At 46.9% G+C, this 18,571-nt stretch overlaps 1 protein-coding gene across 2 annotated transcripts in view; it reads right to left on the bottom strand.

The window, feature by feature from the left end:
• Positions 1–14,385: 14,385 nt before the first annotated feature.
• The window catches only part of C2CD3 (C2 domain containing 3 centriole elongation regulator), a 604,078-nt gene continuing 599,892 nt past the window's right edge, over positions 14,386–18,571 (bottom strand). For both annotated transcript variants that reach the window (XM_085623335.1, XM_085623334.1), the window contains exon 33: positions 14,386–16,126. In XM_085623335.1, coding sequence (XP_085479461.1) covers positions 15,989–16,126 — 138 coding nt within the window. In that variant the 3' untranslated portion in view covers positions 14,386–15,988. The remainder of the gene's footprint in view (positions 16,127–18,571) is intronic.

The raw sequence follows: 18,571 nt of genomic DNA on the forward strand, positions 1-18,571 counted from the left end.
GTCAACAAGAGAATCACCTTCCGACTCCTCACCCACGCACACAAAGCCCTACACAACCAAGGCCCAGGATACCTCAACAGCCGCCTCAACTTCTACGCTCCCAAACGCCAGCTTCGATCGACCGGCCACGCCCTCGCCGCCGTCCCCCGCATCCGAAGAGCCACCACAGGGGGACGGTCCTTCTCCTACCTCGCCGCCAAGACATGGAACTCCCTCCCGACCCACCTCCGCCTGACCCAGGACCACCTCGCCTTCAGGAAGCAACTCAAGACCTGGCTGTTCGAGCAGTAGCGGACCCCCCTCCCCCAGCGCCTTGAGACCCTCTGGGTGAGTAGTGCGCTATATAAATGCTTTGATTGATTGATTGATTGATATGATAAATGGCCCTGCACTTCACTGATGTCTGTTTCACTCTTTTTTAGTTATGGCTAAAGGAGGTTTGAGCTCTCTCACGTTCAAAGCCAATAGTTATGGTCTTGGCAAGTCTGCAATTTCTTTTGCAAAAGGATGCAACGGGGATTGAAATAGTGACAAAAAGTAACAAGCATTTGCAATGCAATAGGTCTCACATTATAAAAGTGTGAGCAGTTGGCATTGCTAATAATAATACAACACTAGCTATTGGCATTGTAAATGATAATGGCATTTATTTATGCGTTTGTTTTATAAAATAGATAAAAAAGGCATTGTCATGAACAATGCCAATAGCTTAAACTTTTGCAAATGCTAGACCTATTGCATTGCAAATGCTTGTTAAAGATTATTGCTAATCCACCCCCTATTCTCTCAGGTCCGTCTTTTCTGGTGATAGAGTAACCGGGGAGGGGAGAGTAAGTCAAGGATGGGTGTTGAGTGATCTTTGAGCCAGGTATCCGTGAGGAAGGCGAGGTCAATGGCTTCACTAAGGATGGTTTCAGATATTTCGGTCGCATGTTGAACAGCCGAGCGGCAGTTCACAAGCATGCAGGCCAGGGGTTTAGGGTTGCTTTTGGGGGGAGAGCACAAGTGGATGGTGGTAAGTTGAGGGAGAGGTCTGGGGGAGCAGGGAGAAAAGGGGATTCTGCTAGTCCCCAGAATAACAGGAATGCTGGAGTGAGGAAGGGGAAGATCCTTAAGCGAGGGTTTTTGGTAGGTAGGAGTTGCAAAGGTCAGAGAGGTCAGAAGCGGAGTAATCGCTTGAGGTGCGGAGAGGCCTGTGTGTACGGTTGTGGAGGGGTGTATTTCTCCAATGTTTGGGATTAGGGAACTTTTGAAGGCCAGAGCAGGGAGAAGTGGAACAAAAGGGGAGGGTTCTGGGGTTGAGGGATTTGAAGTCTTTGAAATCATTCACTAAGTCGAGAGAGTTCGTTCACCAAGGTAGAAATATTGCAGTCAATGTTGCAAAGTGTCTGGGTTAAAAGAGTAAAGGCGAACGCAGTAGGGGCAGTAGGTATGTTCTGTGTTGGCCGGGGAAGGAGGTCTGGTGTTCGGAGAGGGTGAGAGGCCGGGGGGGGGGGGGCGGGGGGGGGCAAAGAGGAGTGCTCAGGCTGTGGGAAGGAGGGAGGCCTGGGGGGGGAGAGGAGTGCTCAGGCTGTGGGAGGGAGGGGCGTGGAGGACGGGACAATTATAGAGGCAGGAGATGGGGTTGAGAAGAAGAGAGGGTGTGTGGAGAAGCAACATCAGAGTAAGGAGTTGGAGTGTAGTTCAGAGAGGACGGAGTAGGGGCAGGTGGGGATATAGTAGGGCGAGCGAGGAGGGGGGTGTGGGGATCAGGAGAGGGGTTAGAGGTGGGGTCAGTGGTCGGAAGTAATCGGTCATTAGAGGGCATGGTAGTTTGGGAGATGTTGTATGAATAAGAGATGTCATGGGGGAATTCAAGATAGTGTAGACATTTGCTACCCAAGGTTTTTCCTATTCACAAAGGTAAATTTAAACATGTAGATTTACTCACATGTAAATTAACTTAGGTTACTTTGTAGTTACGTAACTACTTTTGGCTACTCACCATTTCGGAGTGTAAAGTTACTCTAAAGTTTAAACTTTATATGCCCCCACCACCTGAAACCAGGGAGTAGAGCCAAATGTATGACTGCAAAATTACTACTAGTAACTTTACACACAGAGGAGGTCTCCATTACCGGGACGGAGAACTCCCTATGGTAAAATATAGGCCAAAAGTAGAAACTTTTATCAAACTTTATAATAATTTATTTAAAATATTTTAATGTTGAATAGAAATATAAAATAAGTAAAGATATTTTTTTAACGTTGAAGAAATAACACATTTTTACTGCACTACCTTCAAAGTATATTACAAATGAATTTCGATATACTTGATTAAAATATAATTATTTCTATAAAGAATATTTAAAAAACACAGCTACAGTAAAATGGTTTTATTTAATGAGCATAAAAAATGTGTAACAATTATGTTCAAAATTAATTTAAATGTATTGAATTTTTCAAAAAATTAAGTTACATTTATTTTTAAATTTTAAAACTTTTTTTTAGAAAGTTCTAATATATTGTTTGTTTTAAATATATATATACTTATATATATACATATACACACCCACCCACACAAAAAGCCAAAAAAACAAAACAAATTAATTAATTTACTGTGGCAATTATTTCCTTTGGGGTTTTATTGTAAGTCTATCATTTTATTGGAGGGCGTACAGTACCAGTGGTCGTCCATGTGTGGTGCTGGACTTACTCCAGGTCTGAACTCAAGTACATTTATGGCTCCATCTCCTATATCTCCCACTAGTGGGATCCATGTTGTTGCACTAAACTCCACACTGCACCATGGCACTCCACACCGCACAGTGGCACTACATGCCACTCCACTCTCTCTCTACCACTCCACACTTCGCAACTTCACTCTACGCCACTCTTCTCTACACCACTCAACTCCACTCTACTCCATTCCATTCCACTCTACACTACTCTCCTCTATGTCTCTCTTTCTACTCTAAATTCACTCCAGTTTACATCACTCTACTCCTGTTTACATCACTGTACTTCACTTTACACCACTTCACTCTACTTCATGCCACTCCAATCTATGCCACTCCACGGTCTGCCACCATATTCTGTGCCACTCTCTTATATGCCACTCCATTCTAGGCCACTTTACGCCGCTGTACTCTGAGCCACTCTACTCCACAACACTATATTCGGGGCCGGCTTTAGGGAGGGGTGACCAGTGCAGCCTCACCTGATGTTGACCGGAGTGGTAGTAGGCTGTGCTTTAGAAATAAATATGGCTTTAGACGCACCTACTGCATAGTTTACTGTGTGCCCAGGAGATATCAGAGAGCAATAAAAATGTCAAGAACAGTGGTGAATAATGTTCCTGCTGGAGAGAGATGGGAGTTTTGTCTAGTGGCAGTTTTGGCTCATCATAAAGAAGGTTAATACGCCTGCTGCAAAGAACACATACCATGCAGAGATCACATAACTGTATTTAATGTGGATAGCTAAGTGGGTTAATGCTTTTGTCACAGAAATCATTTTGTTACATGAAGTTCATAAGTTACAATCCAAATACACGACAGTGACTTATGAACTCTCATTAAAGAGATGCATGCAAACTGCATAGTACTGGTTAGGATGTTATGTTTCCCCCAGTCTTTCATTCTATATTCCTAACGTTGCTGAAAAGGGTTCGTTTGGGTGGAAATACATTCTTATTAGTAAAGCCAAACCCAAACAGTGCTTTAAAACAAATGAAATGTATGTGATAGAGGGGCTATGGAGAGAAGAGTGGCACTGGTGGAGGGTGGTAGTGAAGGAATCTGCGAAGGAAGTCGTCCTTGGGGAGGGGGTGCCAAAAACATTTGTTGCAGTAGGGTAACCAGTGGTAAAGCTGGCCCTGATCGTGTTCTATGCCCCTCTACTGTACGCCACTCCACTCTATCTACAGCACTCCACTCTATGGAACTCTACTCCATGCCACTCCAATCTATGCCCCTCTACTTCCACACCATTCTACTCAACGCCACTCTACTCTACAGACTGTACTATAAGGGACTCCACTCTACTTCAGTCTACGAGCTACACTCTATGTTACTCCATGCCACTCTACGGAGTCTACTTTATGCCACACCACTCTACTCTATGCCACTTAGCTGTACACTACTCCATACCACTCTATGCCCCCCTACTCTACGGCACTCTATGCCACAGATCTCCACAACCGGGGCAGAGACCCCCGCTTAGAAAAGATAGGAGTGGCAAAGTCCGAGACCTCTGTATGTGAGCAGCATTTTGTAGTACACGAGTGGTACTATTTTAGTACGATTAAACATACTATAAAGCTTTGTTTGAAAATATGCCCCATCGGGTCTACCTTGGACCAAGCCTGGACTGCACGTTTTTTCTACCAGGCATTTTCCTGGTTGTGTGGATCCTTCGAAGGCTATTTTTTGGGGCAGAAGGATGCTGCTGGCACCCGTGTCACAAGAGAGAGAGAGAACCTCTGGGGGCCTGGCGGTGGAGGTCTCCACCTCAAACCCACCCACACCAGGGGATCATCAAAGAAGGCGTGGAGGACCAGGCTTCTACAAGGCCCAACCGAATGGATGGGTGGATACATTGTGGCTAGTTACATTCTGATTCGAAAGCTTGCATTAAGAGGGCAGTTCTCGGGTATTCCTGAAAAGCATGTGGTCCAATACAGTTTTACTCCTGCAGCTTGATGGCGCCTTCGTGTTTGTTGCATCTGAACTTGGCCTGTTACAGACCTTGAATGTATGACTTGACCTGAGACTTCCAACAGCAGTGCTTCGTAGGCTGTCCTTTGGCTTTATAGAGGGCTTACAAAGTCATTAAAAGTAATACGGATCGTTCATAAATATGATTGACTTGATTAACCTTCATGAGTATTTTCCACTGCATACTTCTTCCCTAGCCCGCTCTGATGCTGGCCCGGATCCTGTGACTTACAAGCTCGCTGTTGACATCTGCTGTGATTCACCTGTCACAAAAACAACTCCCTGTGCGACACAAGTTTGTAAAATGAGTACCATTAAAATGGGCAATAGTAATGTATCCTATTTAGAGTGCTTAGTAAAGTTTTGAAATGTTATATGAAAACAAATGTTCATTAATTATGGTTTATCATTTATTATTTTATGCTCAACCTGTATATAGGTCACTGCATAGTTTCCATACAAGTTATTTTATTAGATGCTTATGGGTCTCTGTTTATTTTATTTATCTGTAACAATATGTAAAATATGATCATAGAAATTGTATCCATATGTGCTTCACTATTGAAATATTGAGGAAAATATAAAAATCCAATAATTTAAAAATAAAAATACACAAATAAATTAGCTTTTATGTACAGCAACACCTGAAAGTGAATTTCTAACTATCGATACTGGCACATATGGAACGTTATGCAACACAATTTTACATCTCTGTTATTTTCCTTATAAATGCATACGCTTTTTATGTAGTTATGTATCTATATATTTCTTACTTTACTTCTATTGTAGAAAGAAAAAAAAGTCTTCAACTCCCTCCAATGCACTACTCTATGCCTCATCCTATATCTCTCTCTCAATATATCCTCTACCCCCACCCTCTGAGTCATCCCAAATCTCATTCTACTACTATGATCTCCATATGATTTTTTCTTCACTCTTCCCTCCTCTATCCCTCCTTGACTCACCCCAAACCTCGTTATTCTATGATTTCCAAAATAACACTTCCTAAACTATTCACTTCTATATCCCTCCTTTGACTCATCCCAAACCTCATTTAACTACTATGATTGCCATAATAACCCTTTCTAGACTCTTCCCTCTTCTATCTCTCCTTTATCCTATTCAATCAAACCGCTCAAATTAACACATATTTCCCTATACTAATCCACCACTAATCCTTTGGGTTCTGGAGTAGCATGCTACTAGCTGTAAAGAACTTCGTCTAGTTAGGGTTAGTAAGCGCTATCTAAATACAATTAAGTAGTTACCAGAGGGAGAAGGAGAGCTCAGACTAAGTCTTACATTTTGCCATCGGAGCATGTGCTTTGTCTAAGAACCAGAGTCAGGCGAAGGGTACAGTCAATTGGAAACAGCCAGGCATGAGAGGACAGGTCTGCAGGGAATATGAGTGTTGTTTGACAGTTGGAGAACTCATGTTTTGCTTGTAGAAGAGGAAAGAGAATGGAGATGAGTGGACACCAGAACAGAAAAGGCTGATTGCTTACCACTAGTATCAACAGACCTCTGTCGAGCTGGTCTAAAAGCAAATACCTCCTTCTCCACAGAGGTGCAAATGGAGACTATATGCCCCAAACTCAAACAACAGTGGTTGCCTGCCTCTGACTCAGGACTACAAATCACCAACACTAATATACATACAAAGCTGACACAACTAGTGTGTGACACACTCAATGAAAACTCTCCATTAAATTAAACCAGTATTAAGCTCCTGGACAATCTTCTTGCTATCTTTATACTGGGAGTCAGTGCAAACTAGAAGTCCTCAGATCCAACTACCATCAACCACTGGTGGAACCCTGTCTATTTCATAGACTCTCAAGAGTAATATCATAAAACAGAGTACCCAGAGACAATAGATAATCACTGGCAAGAATTTAAGGAGTAGGAGGGAGGAGCCTAGCGCGCATCCAAGATGGTCGCGTGAGCACAGGGCTCCCCGGACCCTCGCTGCTCCTCGGAATTTATCCTGACTTTATCCTGACTTGGCTGATGGAATCTGGAAGGCGAATTCTGGCTGAACGTTGACCTTCTTTCAGAAACCGAATCGGACCTGGGAATCCTGATCTAAGGTGGTTTGAACTTTCGAGGCCCAATCGATGGCTGTGCCCGGTGCGAGGGTGACCTGTGGAGCCGGGGCGTAATTGAACAACAGCGGCAGCGGATCTGTGCCAGTGGCCGCTCCATTACTTTCGGTTTCACTTTTGGATCCCTGAGGGGCTGGAGATCGTAACTGCTTGGAGCGGCTGGGTGTTTATCTCTGCTGGGTGCCCTTGTCTCCGCCTGCCACCAGTGTGCCCGTTGACTTTGGTTTCCTCGCCCGGCCGCATCACGGTATCTGGTGCGGCTCCTGACTGAGTGGCCGGTGCCCCCTTGACGCTTGGCCGGTGGTCCCCGTTGGTGAGCGTGGTTCTCATGGGTGGCAGGGGGGGCCCCGAGGGGCGTAAGACTAAGACATCCCTCCGCGGGGGACCGGTCCAGACGAACAACATGGACCGCTATACTCAAGGAAGAGGGTCCCCTGGAGCGGCCGGTGGCCCCTCGGACGAAGCTGGTGGTGGCCCGTCCATTTCTTCGGATCCGTCCCTGCAGGACATTATGGGTGCCATTAACGGCATCAAGGAGACAATTGCTACGCAATACGAGGCCTTGGCCCGTAAAATCGACACGGTGGCTATTGATGTCGCACTGATTCGGGCGGATCTCTCTAAGACCAACGAGAGGGTTCAATCGCTTGACGTGCGGACGTCCACCCTGGTTGCGGATGTGTCGGACCAGCGGGCCACTCTCGGCGACCTCAAGTCGGCCAACGATCTGATGGCCCGGCGGCTGGAGGACTTTGAGGGACGGGCCCGCCGCAATAACATCCGCGTCATAGGCGTCCCGGAGACCTCCGACAACCATCCGGTGGATCTCATGGTGGAGGAGCTCATCCTCAAGCAGCTTGCCCCCGCCGGCCTGAGTAAGTTCTTTGCCGTGGAGCGGGCCCATCGAGTTCCGGGCGGTCGGCCGCGGCCGGGGGCCCCCCCGAGGCCTATTGTTGCCAAACTTTTCTACTACAGAGACCGAGATGTGATTTTGCAGGCCTCGCGGGCCCATGGCCCGGTCCGCCATGAGAATGCGTCTATTAACTTTTTCCCGGACTTCACCCAACTTGTCCAGAAACAGAGGATGGGCTTCCAGGGGGTAAAGCGTCGCCTCCGCGACCTGGGTCTCAAGTACTCCATGCTTTTTCCTGCTAGGCTCCGAGTGGAACACGACGATCGGACAACCTTTTTTGACTCTCCCGCGACTGTGAGTGACTGGCTTGACTCGCTGCCGGGCCGCGGGGACCGGCCTGGGCCCTTTGCTGGTACCGAGGGTGGCGGGTCTCCCTCGGAGTGACTTTGGTCCTTGACTTTGCCATTTTGTACTGTTCGGCTGGGTTCAACTTCTTTTTTGCATTTTGTTTCATTATGATCTATGTGGGGGGCGGTCGGGGACGGGTCCCTCTCCTCCTCCGGGGTCTTTCCGTAGAATGGGGTTTATGGGGCGACAGGCACACTGCAAGTTGGGGTGGTTTTTTGGGTCGCAGGGGTGCAGGGTGGGGGGAGTTGGAAGTGGGAGGGGTTGGGGGGTTTTGATTTGTGTGTTTTGTATTTAAAGCGAGTTCTTTGTTCTGTTCCAGTTTCGGGCATTGCGCTATCTGCTGGGGGACCCTTGATCGATTGGAGGGGATGGGGGGGGACGGGTTGAGGTTGATGTCATGGAACGTCAATGGATTGGGGGACCGTATCAAACGGGGTGTTGTGCTGCAGTATTTGCGACGTATGTCTCCTGATGTGGTGTTTTTACAGGAGACGCATCTGGTGGGTAACGTTTGTCATGCCATGAACAGGGGGGGTTACCGACTCGTTGCCCATTCTGGTTTCACCACTGGCTCTAGAGGGGTTGGCATTCTCCTGCGTTCTTCACTTCCGCTGGAGATCACCAGGGTAGTCCCGGACGATAGAGGGCGCTATGTGGCTTTGACTGGGCGGTGGGAGGGGCAGTCCCTTTCCTTGGTCTCTGTCTATGTTCCCCCGGGCCTCCAGAACTCCACCTTTTCGGACTTGGGTCGAATGCTGCTTGAGCTTCCTGACAGTCTTCTGCTTATGGGTGGGGATTTCAATTCGGTAGTCTCGGGCGACCGGGATCGCCACCCGCCCAGGGCCCTCCCGGCTGCCCAGGCGTGGCTTGGCGGATTCTTGGAGACCTTCGGTCTGGTCGATTGCTGGAGGTTAATGCATCCTACACAGTGTCAGTACACCTTTCACTCTGGGGCGCATGGGAGTCTCTCCAGATTGGATTACTTTCTTATGCCCGCGGCCCAGACTGCCCGGATTCGAGAGGTTAAGCACCTGGCCCGGGGTATTTCTGATCATTCCCCACTGTGGTTGCTTTTTGACACTGGGACGCGGTCTGCTGGGCGGATCGCTCCTATTAACCCTTGGTACCTGCGGAACCCCACGATCCGCGATAGCCTGGTCAAGTCGATTGACCAATACTTCCTTGAGAATGATGGGTCGGTGATGTCCGCAGTGTCCCTGTGGGAAGCTTTTAAGGCAGTACTCCGTGGGCAGGCCCTATCCCAGATAGTGGCGGCTAAGAAGGTTAAGATGGAGGCGGTGGTGAAGCTGGAGACCGACATCTTGGGGTTGGAGGCGGCCTTGGAGACGGGTGTCACTCCGGATGGGCTACATGCCCTCAGCCTGAAGCAGTTCGAGTATAAGTCCCTTGTCACTGACGCTGCCAAGACCATGTATAGGGAGCAGCAGGGTAGGTTGTATGATGCTGGGGACAAGGCTGGTAAATTGATTGCTTGGCTGGATAGGAAGGAGAGAGTGAATCGTGTGGTCCCAGAGCTCCGGGTTGCGGATGGAGTGTGTGTGACTGAGCCTGGCGAGATTGTGGAGTGTTTTGCTGACCACCTCCGGGCGGTGTATTCCCCGATGTCTGATAGAGATGAAGACGACTCTCGTCTTCTACTACGGGATATTGCCCTGCCCGGCTTATCCGTCGAGGACCGTGAGCAGTTGGATGCCCCCTTGTCCGTCGATGAAATTGCTACTGCGATTAGCTCCCTTCGCTCGGGCAAAGCCATGGGCCCCAATGGCCTGCCGATCGAACTATATAAACTACGCCCGGATAAAATCGCGCCCTTCCTTCGTCGTATGTTTCAGGAGTCGAACGAGAGGGGTTCCCTTCCCGCCGACCAGCGTCTGGCGACTATAGTCGTGATTCCCAAGGAGGGTAAACCACGTGACCGCTGTGCTTCGTATAGGCCTATCTCCCTCTTAAACGCAGAACCCAAAATCCTGGCTAAAGTCCTCGCCAACCTCTTGCTGAGCGTTATCTGTGATCTGATTCATCCGGATCAATGCGGCTTCATCCCCCACCGTAATACCGCTCTTAATCTGCGGCGTCTGCACGGCGTCCTAGCTAGGGCGGAGTACTTTTCTGAACCAGCCGTATTGGTTTCCTTGGACGCCACCATGGCCTTTGATACCATCGAGTGGCCATTCCTCTGGGCGGTCTTGGAGAAGTTTGGCTTTGGGGAGGGATTTCTTAGCTGGGTGAAGCTTCTTTATGCCGGACCAATGGCTCAGGTGGTTGTCAATGGGCGGGCTTCCCGGCCTTTTGCTCTCGGGAGGGGCACTAGGCAGGGGTGCCCGTTGTCCCCTCTGCTTTTTGCTCTTGCCTTGGAACCGCTCGCTCAGAGGGATCCGGTGGGCCCCGGGCTTCGAGGATCGGGTCTCGCTGTACGCGGATGATATTCTTCTGTACCTCACCTCGCCGCGACAGTCGCTTAATGTTCTCTTTGATGTCCTTACTTCCTTTGGGAGAAACTCGGGTTTGATAATTAACTGGTCCAAATCTTGCGTGTACCCTATCTCTGGTGGCCCTCCCCTTTTGCCGCCTCTACTTCCTATCCAAACGTCTTCATCCGGCTTTAAGTACCTGGGGGTATATGTTTCGTTGGACCCGGCGGTCCGCTATGAGCAGAACCTCCTGTCTCCACTCCGACGTTTGAGGGTGGATACGGCTCGTTGGTGTAGGTTGCCCCTGTCTCCGCTTGGTCGCGCGGCCCTGTTTAAAATGATGTCCCTTCCCAGATTTCTTTACGCACTTCAGAACTCCTTTGATGTCATTCCGGTGGCCTACTTTCGGGAGGTGGAGAGTCTGCAGAGGAGACTGGTTTGGGACGGGCGGGCGCGTATCGCTCTGGCAAAGCTTACTCTCCCCTGGTATGACGGGGGCATCGCGCTTCCTGACATTAGACGGTACTATTGGGCCTCCCAACTGTCGGCAATTAACCATGCCACGTATGCTCCTGGTCTGAACCCGGCGTATGAGATGGATAAATTCCTGCTTCCCGGCGGTAATTATAACAGAGCGCTTTACTCCCGATCTGCTGGTAGGACCCTCACGGGCCCTACTAGGACTGCGGTACGGGTGTGGAAGGCGGCGAATGTAGCGATGGGCTGGAGTGAGCGTTTAACGTGTGCTACTCCCTTGTTTGCCTCAGACCGCCTGGGGAGCCTCTGGACGACGAAAGGCTTTGAGCACTGGGACACGATCGGCATTAGCAGAGTGGGGGATCTGTGGGTTAAAGGCGCGGTCAAGACCTTCGCGGCGCTCCGGAGCGAGTATGAGCTTAGTGAGAGGGAGTTTTTCCGCTACGCTCAGGTTCGACATGCCCTGCTCTCGGTTTTTGGGGAAGGGACCACGGTCCCTGTTTCTTCGCCCCTCGAGGACCGCATACTCGACGGTCACGTTCCCGATAGTACTATCTCTTTGATCTATAAAAAATTGATAAATAATCGGGCTGACCTCTTGGTGCGTCTACGGGAGGCATGGACGGGGGATGGGGTTGAGTTGGACGACGAGGACTGGCAGTCCGCGCTGTCATCTCCTAAGGAAGTTGCCATCCCGGCCCGTCTCCGCTTGGTCCAGCTTAAGATTCTCCATCGCGTTTACGTGACGGGTCCCCGATTGGTCTCGATGGGGTTTTCTGAGGACGGGCTCTGTAAGCGTGGCTGTGGGCTCAGTGCCACCTTTCTCCACATCCTGTGGGAGTGCCGCGAGGTGGTGGAATACTGGCGTCAGGTGCATGAGGTTATGAGGCGAGTCACCGGGGTCACGCTGTTGCCGGAGGTGCGTCGCTGTGTTCTGAATGTGTGGGAGCCCAATGACTATAACGCGGCCCAGACTCGGTGGGCGGCCCTGGGGAACATGATAGCAAAGAGGGACATAGCGCAGCTTTGGGGTTCGCAGTGGCCCCCCACCGTGTCTGTCTGGAAGGAGAACATGGACTGGTGCATGTTCAGGGAAAAGACTGTGTATGTGGCTCGTGGTAAACCCGGGGCTTGGAATAGAATTTGGGGGCAGTGGAATGTGTATCGTGGAAGTATTTGTGCTCCCCCCCTGGTGGAAACGTCTGAGGTAGCCTTGTCCCCCTGATCCTTGATGGTTCCTTACTTGTCTGGCACATCTGAGTATAGATTTGGTATTCCCGTTTCTCCCCCCCCCTACCTCTTAGTTCCCCTTCTTCTTGACTGCCATCGGGTGGTCGGGTATGGAAGTGCCCCTGCTGTGGTCCGACGCCCATCTCATGTTTTCTTGCCTCGCTTTTTGTTTTAAGTTGTTATTTATGTTAAAAGGGTGTATCCTGATTTCCTTTATGTGCAGTCTGATCTTCTGTAGGGTGCGGAGCCCCGGTGGGCCAGTCATTGTGTTTGCACTGTTTGAACTTTTTACCTACTAGCGGCCGGCCCAGGTGGTTGTAGGCCCGTGCTTGTACCCTTCTTTCTGCACAAAAAAAATTTTCACAAAAAAAAAAAAAAAAAAAAAAAAGAATTTAAGGAGTACTTTAACAGCGGTTCCCACAACCATCTTTTTATCTAAACAACAAAATCCTGAAAACTACTTGACTCCCCGTTGACCATGGATATACTGTCGACCTTCCTCTTCGATTACAGACTATGTTGTACATTAATTTGACCTCATAACGACTGTTGCGTGAACGCCATCAGACAATTACAGACTATACTCAGTTCTTCATGCATTACTATTTTGCTTGGTCTTTCTCTTCAATAACTCTGTCTTTATCAATATATCCAACGTCTTATTGGAGCAACCTATCCTCCCCCAATTTGCTTCAAACAAGATACAGTGAATATTTAACTGTGCACCTTGTGATATATATAAAATAAATACCGGGTGTGAGACATAAGCAATGTGGTTGTTACACTTTCTTCTCCCTCAAAACTAAATTCTGTATAGTATTGATTACTGTGAGCTTACGCATTGAGGCTCTTGAATTTGTTTTTGTACTCGTTACTGTGAAGTTGATATAAATCAGTATTATAAATAGAGGTCCAGGACCATTGTAGTCTGTATCATATTGAACCCAGGTCCATGACCATGATTGGGTAACCCCATTTTTGTAATGGAGGAAGAAACAGAAGCCCATGAGCCATGCAGACAGGCTGTTGATGTGTTCTAGCCTCGAGAAAGTATAAGGTTGAACTTTAAGGTCAGATGTAAACAATGCTTCCTAACAAAACTCTTAACCCCTTCGACGCTTGTGACGGAGCGGTTCCGTCACGTGCGTCGGTTGCGCTGTGCGCATGACGGAACCGCTCCGTCATGGCCCCGCACAGAATCTTCAGCGCGGCGCGGAAATCCGCGCCGCGCTGAAGGGGTTAATTATCTGTAGAGTATCCACCAGCGCTTGTTGGAGACTGCCAGCATAAACCCCCAATCATCTAGGCAACGGTGAACATGAATGCCCAGGTTGGGCAACCTCCAAGGGCTCGAAACCTGGGACTGTGCCAGTCTTGAAGAGGTACCTGGTTTCACCAATAAGACAATGTCAAGAGATGATTAGTTTGTGATACCGTATGAATCATGTCCTTCCTCAAATCCACCTTACACTACATTACATAGAAGCTGCGGTTTAAACCACTGACAGCTAGGTACTCTGTTTATGAAACATCTTCAAGCTGTGCCTTTATCCATCTGTACACAAGGTATCTAATAGTAGGATGGCCAGATTTTGAGAAACAAATGTGGCAGGACCTCCACCCTGTCAGTCTTCCTTATCTTTGTCCCCAAAACTGGGACATTTTTTGAAAATTAGGAAACGCGTCGCGACAGTCCTCTGAAGACCAGGACTGTCCCGGAAAATCTGGGTCGCCTGGTCACATTATGTAATGGAGGACATATTACTCGACAGTAGTTCTTTGCATAGGCTGGTAGGTTCCTGCTAATAGTAGATCAAACTTTATAATTCTGTGTACCATCCTTATGAGTTCACCTTCATCATCTCTTGAACTGTGTGTGTGGAAAGACTTCCGAACATGAGACTAGTCTGCAAAACCCATCAAACAGAAAAGTGTGGTTCAACACGGAGGAGTATAGATGTTTCCAGTGTGTGACTCCGGTTAGGTCAAACTATGGCAGCAAGTTCCGCATACTCTGGTCCTTACTGATTCCAACTTTTTTTTAAATATCTCATTAACAGCGTCTAATTGCAACTCAGGAGTGCAAATGAACCTAAAGAAATATACCGTCATTTTATTGGATCCCTGGAGCGCAGCATGCCGCTGCAAGGCACCTTCTGAACAGTAAAAAAATGTAACGTAGCTGTATAAAACAGAGATCTTTTATTTTAAATACATAAAAAACACAGAGACAATTTTGAAATGTGGACACTTTACAATAATTTTGATATTCGGATTTAATTACACACTATGTACACACTATATATTAAAATATTATCAGTAAAAATATACTACATCCCAAAATACACTAACAAAAATAACATTTGTCATTTGTACAGATGATATAGATTTGTACTATTTTCTTATCTACATACAAAATACAAGTTTTTGAAAGTTAAATTCGATACTTCTTCTGCGGACTTGCATTTAGATTTTTTTTAAACTCCCATTAGGGCCAGCTTTCATATGTTGTTAGCTCTCCATGAATCAGCTTGTAAATGTTCTGCTGGCCTTGGAATACACGACACCAAACTTACATAAGCATACTGAATAAACTTTCTTCCACCATAAATTGCAACGTTTCCTCTTTCATAATGGTGAGGAGCTGTCTCGGTTTCAACTCGAGGACTATTATTTCACACTGTGTCCAGGAAGACAAGTATTTCTAATGTACACAATCTTAACATTGATGTTCATTGTACACAGAAATATACCAACCGTACTCACTTCACTATAAAAAATAAAATCGATCTAAAAAGAAACGTTCAGATGCAGCTTCTCCTGGGAACATGCTGCCCAAACATTCCTTTTTCATGGATCTCAAACACAGGCTGGCATTGTCTCTGAAACATTCAGCCTTCCTTTTTGTACCACAAAATAGGATATAGTTGCAGAAAGTAATCCGGTTTTCGGAACTAGTGCAAATGATTTTGCATTCATTTGTCAATTTGTTGCAACATATGTGCCCTTCTTTAGCAACATTTTGTAGCCCTACGGCCCAGACTCTAATGTAATTCGGACAGTACTGCCATCGAGGCGCAATTTACTAGGTTTGGACCATACAGGGAGGAAGTGCTACTTTCAAAGTTTATAAACTGGATGTAGATAGTAAGGCCGGACGTGTCCACGGAGAGGCGTCTCTGGAAGCGCAGGTTTAGGTTGGGTTCTGTAAGAAAACCATTAAGGATTCTGCAGGTCTGTCCCGACTGCAGTCCACTTATTTCCAGTCTAGACACAGAGCCAGTGCTTTGCCATTGAATACTTATTTATGAAGAAAAAATGTACAATGAGGATTCACAATGAGCCAGCAATGGCTCCCTATAGGAAAGAATTTAGAATTAGAAGATTGTTTTCAGTATGTCGTCACATCTTACTACAAGGAGATAATGTCTGACAGCATAGAACCCTATAACTTACACGTGAAGAGCAAGGACTGTCAGTCTGAAGAATTTTCCAGCTGGCTAGAAGTGGCATCCCAGCCCTTCAGCCAACAAGAGAACAGATCTAAAGCATCACTTTACCCCAAGAACAAAGGGTCCCCAAGCTGAGGTTTCAACTGCTGGAGAAGAACATTCACCTTCACCACGGGGCTCTTATCCTCTCATAGTCAGGCAATTAAAAGAACACTTGAAGTATCCCCAACTGGATGAAATGAAGGAAATGGCTGCATAACCGGCATGGGTTCTCGGCATATATATTGTCCTGGTGTGTCTGCATGGAAGGGAGCTCTGCCTTCAGAAGGTCTTCCTAGTCATTCTTGGAGTAACGTGCAGAGAAAATCTTGGCGATCCTCTCGGTTTCTTTTTTGGGCAGATCGGTGGATGTCAGGTCCCGCTTGTGGCGTTCACGTCTTCGGAAGGGAATCCCTTGAGAACCATTTCCTGTCTGGCAAAGAGAAACATCTGTCAGCGATACAGTCTGTTTTATATTTATAGCATCTTCCAATCTGCAACTTATCAACCTTGCATTCTTTGAAAACTTTATTACATACCCAAGATATTTATTTTGAAATAGTCATGGTTTCTTAATAATTTGTCATTCTGTAACATAATGTCACGTGCTCATCGTGTTTTCTTCAACCCATGAATCCAAATATTACTGCTTTCAGCTTCAACTATTGTTTATGAAGATTACATTGCCCTCCTCTAATCCTTCACATGCTCATATATGACCCCCAGCATCTAGCATTTGAGCCACTTGTCAAGTTGTGCACTTTACAACACATTCACTAAAATGGTCCTTCGGTTCTACTTAATTTGCAAAAAAAATTGAAATAAAATAAACCCAAGAGGGAGTGACATAGGTATCTTTACCGATATAAATATTGTGTGTGCCTGTGTTAATTAGAAAGACCATTGGGCCCCCATTTTTATCTGGCCAGGCAGGGGTTGGCCGAAGTCGGAGTGTGGTGTGGGGTTGGCTGCATGTGGTCATGCAGGCATGAGGGGATGGCCGCAAGGCGTGGCCTGCCGCTAACCCCCTGGGGTGCATGACTAAAGGCCATGCACCGCGTTGAGTTGGCTGCATATGGGGGGTTGGTCGCAGGCTGGATTAACGTAAGGTAATTAAATATTACTTTAAGTTAAAAAAACATACAAATTTCCTGAAAAAAAACAAATGTTGCAGGGATGTTATATTTAGGAAATAACATTTTTAAAAATCCTTCGAAATTTACTGAAAAAGTCAAAGCTTACAGGAAAGTTATAGTTAGGTTCACATTTTACACAAAGTCACAGAAATTCAGCAGTGCATGGCGAAGGCGTGAGTTATATTTACCTTAGGGCACGAGCTATAGTTAGAGTTATCTGAAGAAACTATATCTCGAGCCCTAAGGTAACTATAACTCACGCCCTCGCCATGCACTGCTAATTACCCCACATATTACACCACTCATGACATCACTGATGAAATCACTGCAACATTTGGAATAAAATTATTGATGAAAAATCTGTGCATGGCAGGGGTGCGAGTTATAGTTACCTTAGGGTATGGATCTATGAGCCATTGGGAGGTATTCTGACAGAGTGACGTCATTATAACATGCACAAACCTTTTCGTTGGCTATCTAGATAATGCCCATCAACTTCGAAGCTGTTAGCGGGTTTTAATTCAGCTCAGACAACGGCAAGAGAGACAGCATTTTAGCTTGCGCTAAAGGGGCAGCGTCATATTAGGCAAGTGCTGTCAAAGAAGCACGTCCAGACCGGTACACAGAGGGGTGCAGAGACAGATGGCCTCAGCGCTGCCAAATGCACAAGCATTGGCCCAACCTTAGGGAGTGGTCCAAAGGGTAAAAAGACAGTTGCAAAACTCCCCAATATGGCCTGATGAAAGGTCTCTACCTGAGAAGGGTCAGCAGATGTCAGAAACTAAGGCTTGATCTTGACAAGGAAGAGACCAGCATTGGGGAACAGCCTAAGGTCTTCGAAAGGTTCTGTAAGTGGGACAATTTCTACAATGAGAAAGAGGACGTCCTCCTGTGGCGTTTTCTTCAGAGTATCCATTGCAGGAACTGCTCCCTGCTCTGGGACTTACATGAAGGAGGGGGAAGGGACCGCTTTAAAGGTTTACCCACGGTTCATAGCCAACAATAGCTTGGCCACTGTATGACGGCATTAGGGTATATCAGAAAACAAGAGTTTTACGTGAAAGGGTCAAGAACACCATATACAGATGCAATGTAGATCCAATATGGATATACTTTGCAACATCTAAAGGGTTAGACCCCCAGCATGAGACATCTGACATAGATACCTTTTGTCTTGCTGAATATTTTCTTAGGAGAAACACAGAGAAGCGCTCGGGATCACATTGATCAGAAAGAGCAGCAAGAGAGACAAGCGCGCTGGTGGGCTCCAGGTACACCATGATGTTTTCAGATGGGAGGCAGATGAAGCAGTGTGGCACCATCTAGCCTTGCTGAAGAGCAATTCCTAGGATAAAGGTTTACAGGTCCAGTCTGTCGCCAGGAGGTTATATAAGGTGCTGAATCTGTGGGATGAAATATCCATCAGGATTGAACAAATCTACATAAGGTTATGTACTTTGCTCAAAAACTCTTAAATTACTGTGGTTTGAGTTAAAAACACTATCAACCGGCTCCTCCACTTTAAAGTGCTCTGTGGCAGCCACTGTCTGCATAAAACACTTTCATGAAAGACTGCAAGAATAAGCTCAAAACTAAATCCTGTTCAGAAAAAAATACTTCATTTATCAAGCGAGGGAGCAGTAAAGAGAAATTGTGTTAGAGCAGGAGTCGAATATGCCCCAAACTGAAAAGCAACTTCCCTTTCTGTGTGCGCCTCCAGACATTGTTTGGACTGTCTTCGT

The sequence above is a fragment of the Triturus cristatus genome, chromosome 8 (genome assembly GCF_964204655.1).
Source record: "Triturus cristatus chromosome 8, aTriCri1.1, whole genome shotgun sequence".
Classification (NCBI taxonomy): Eukaryota; Metazoa; Chordata; class Amphibia; order Caudata; family Salamandridae; genus Triturus; species Triturus cristatus.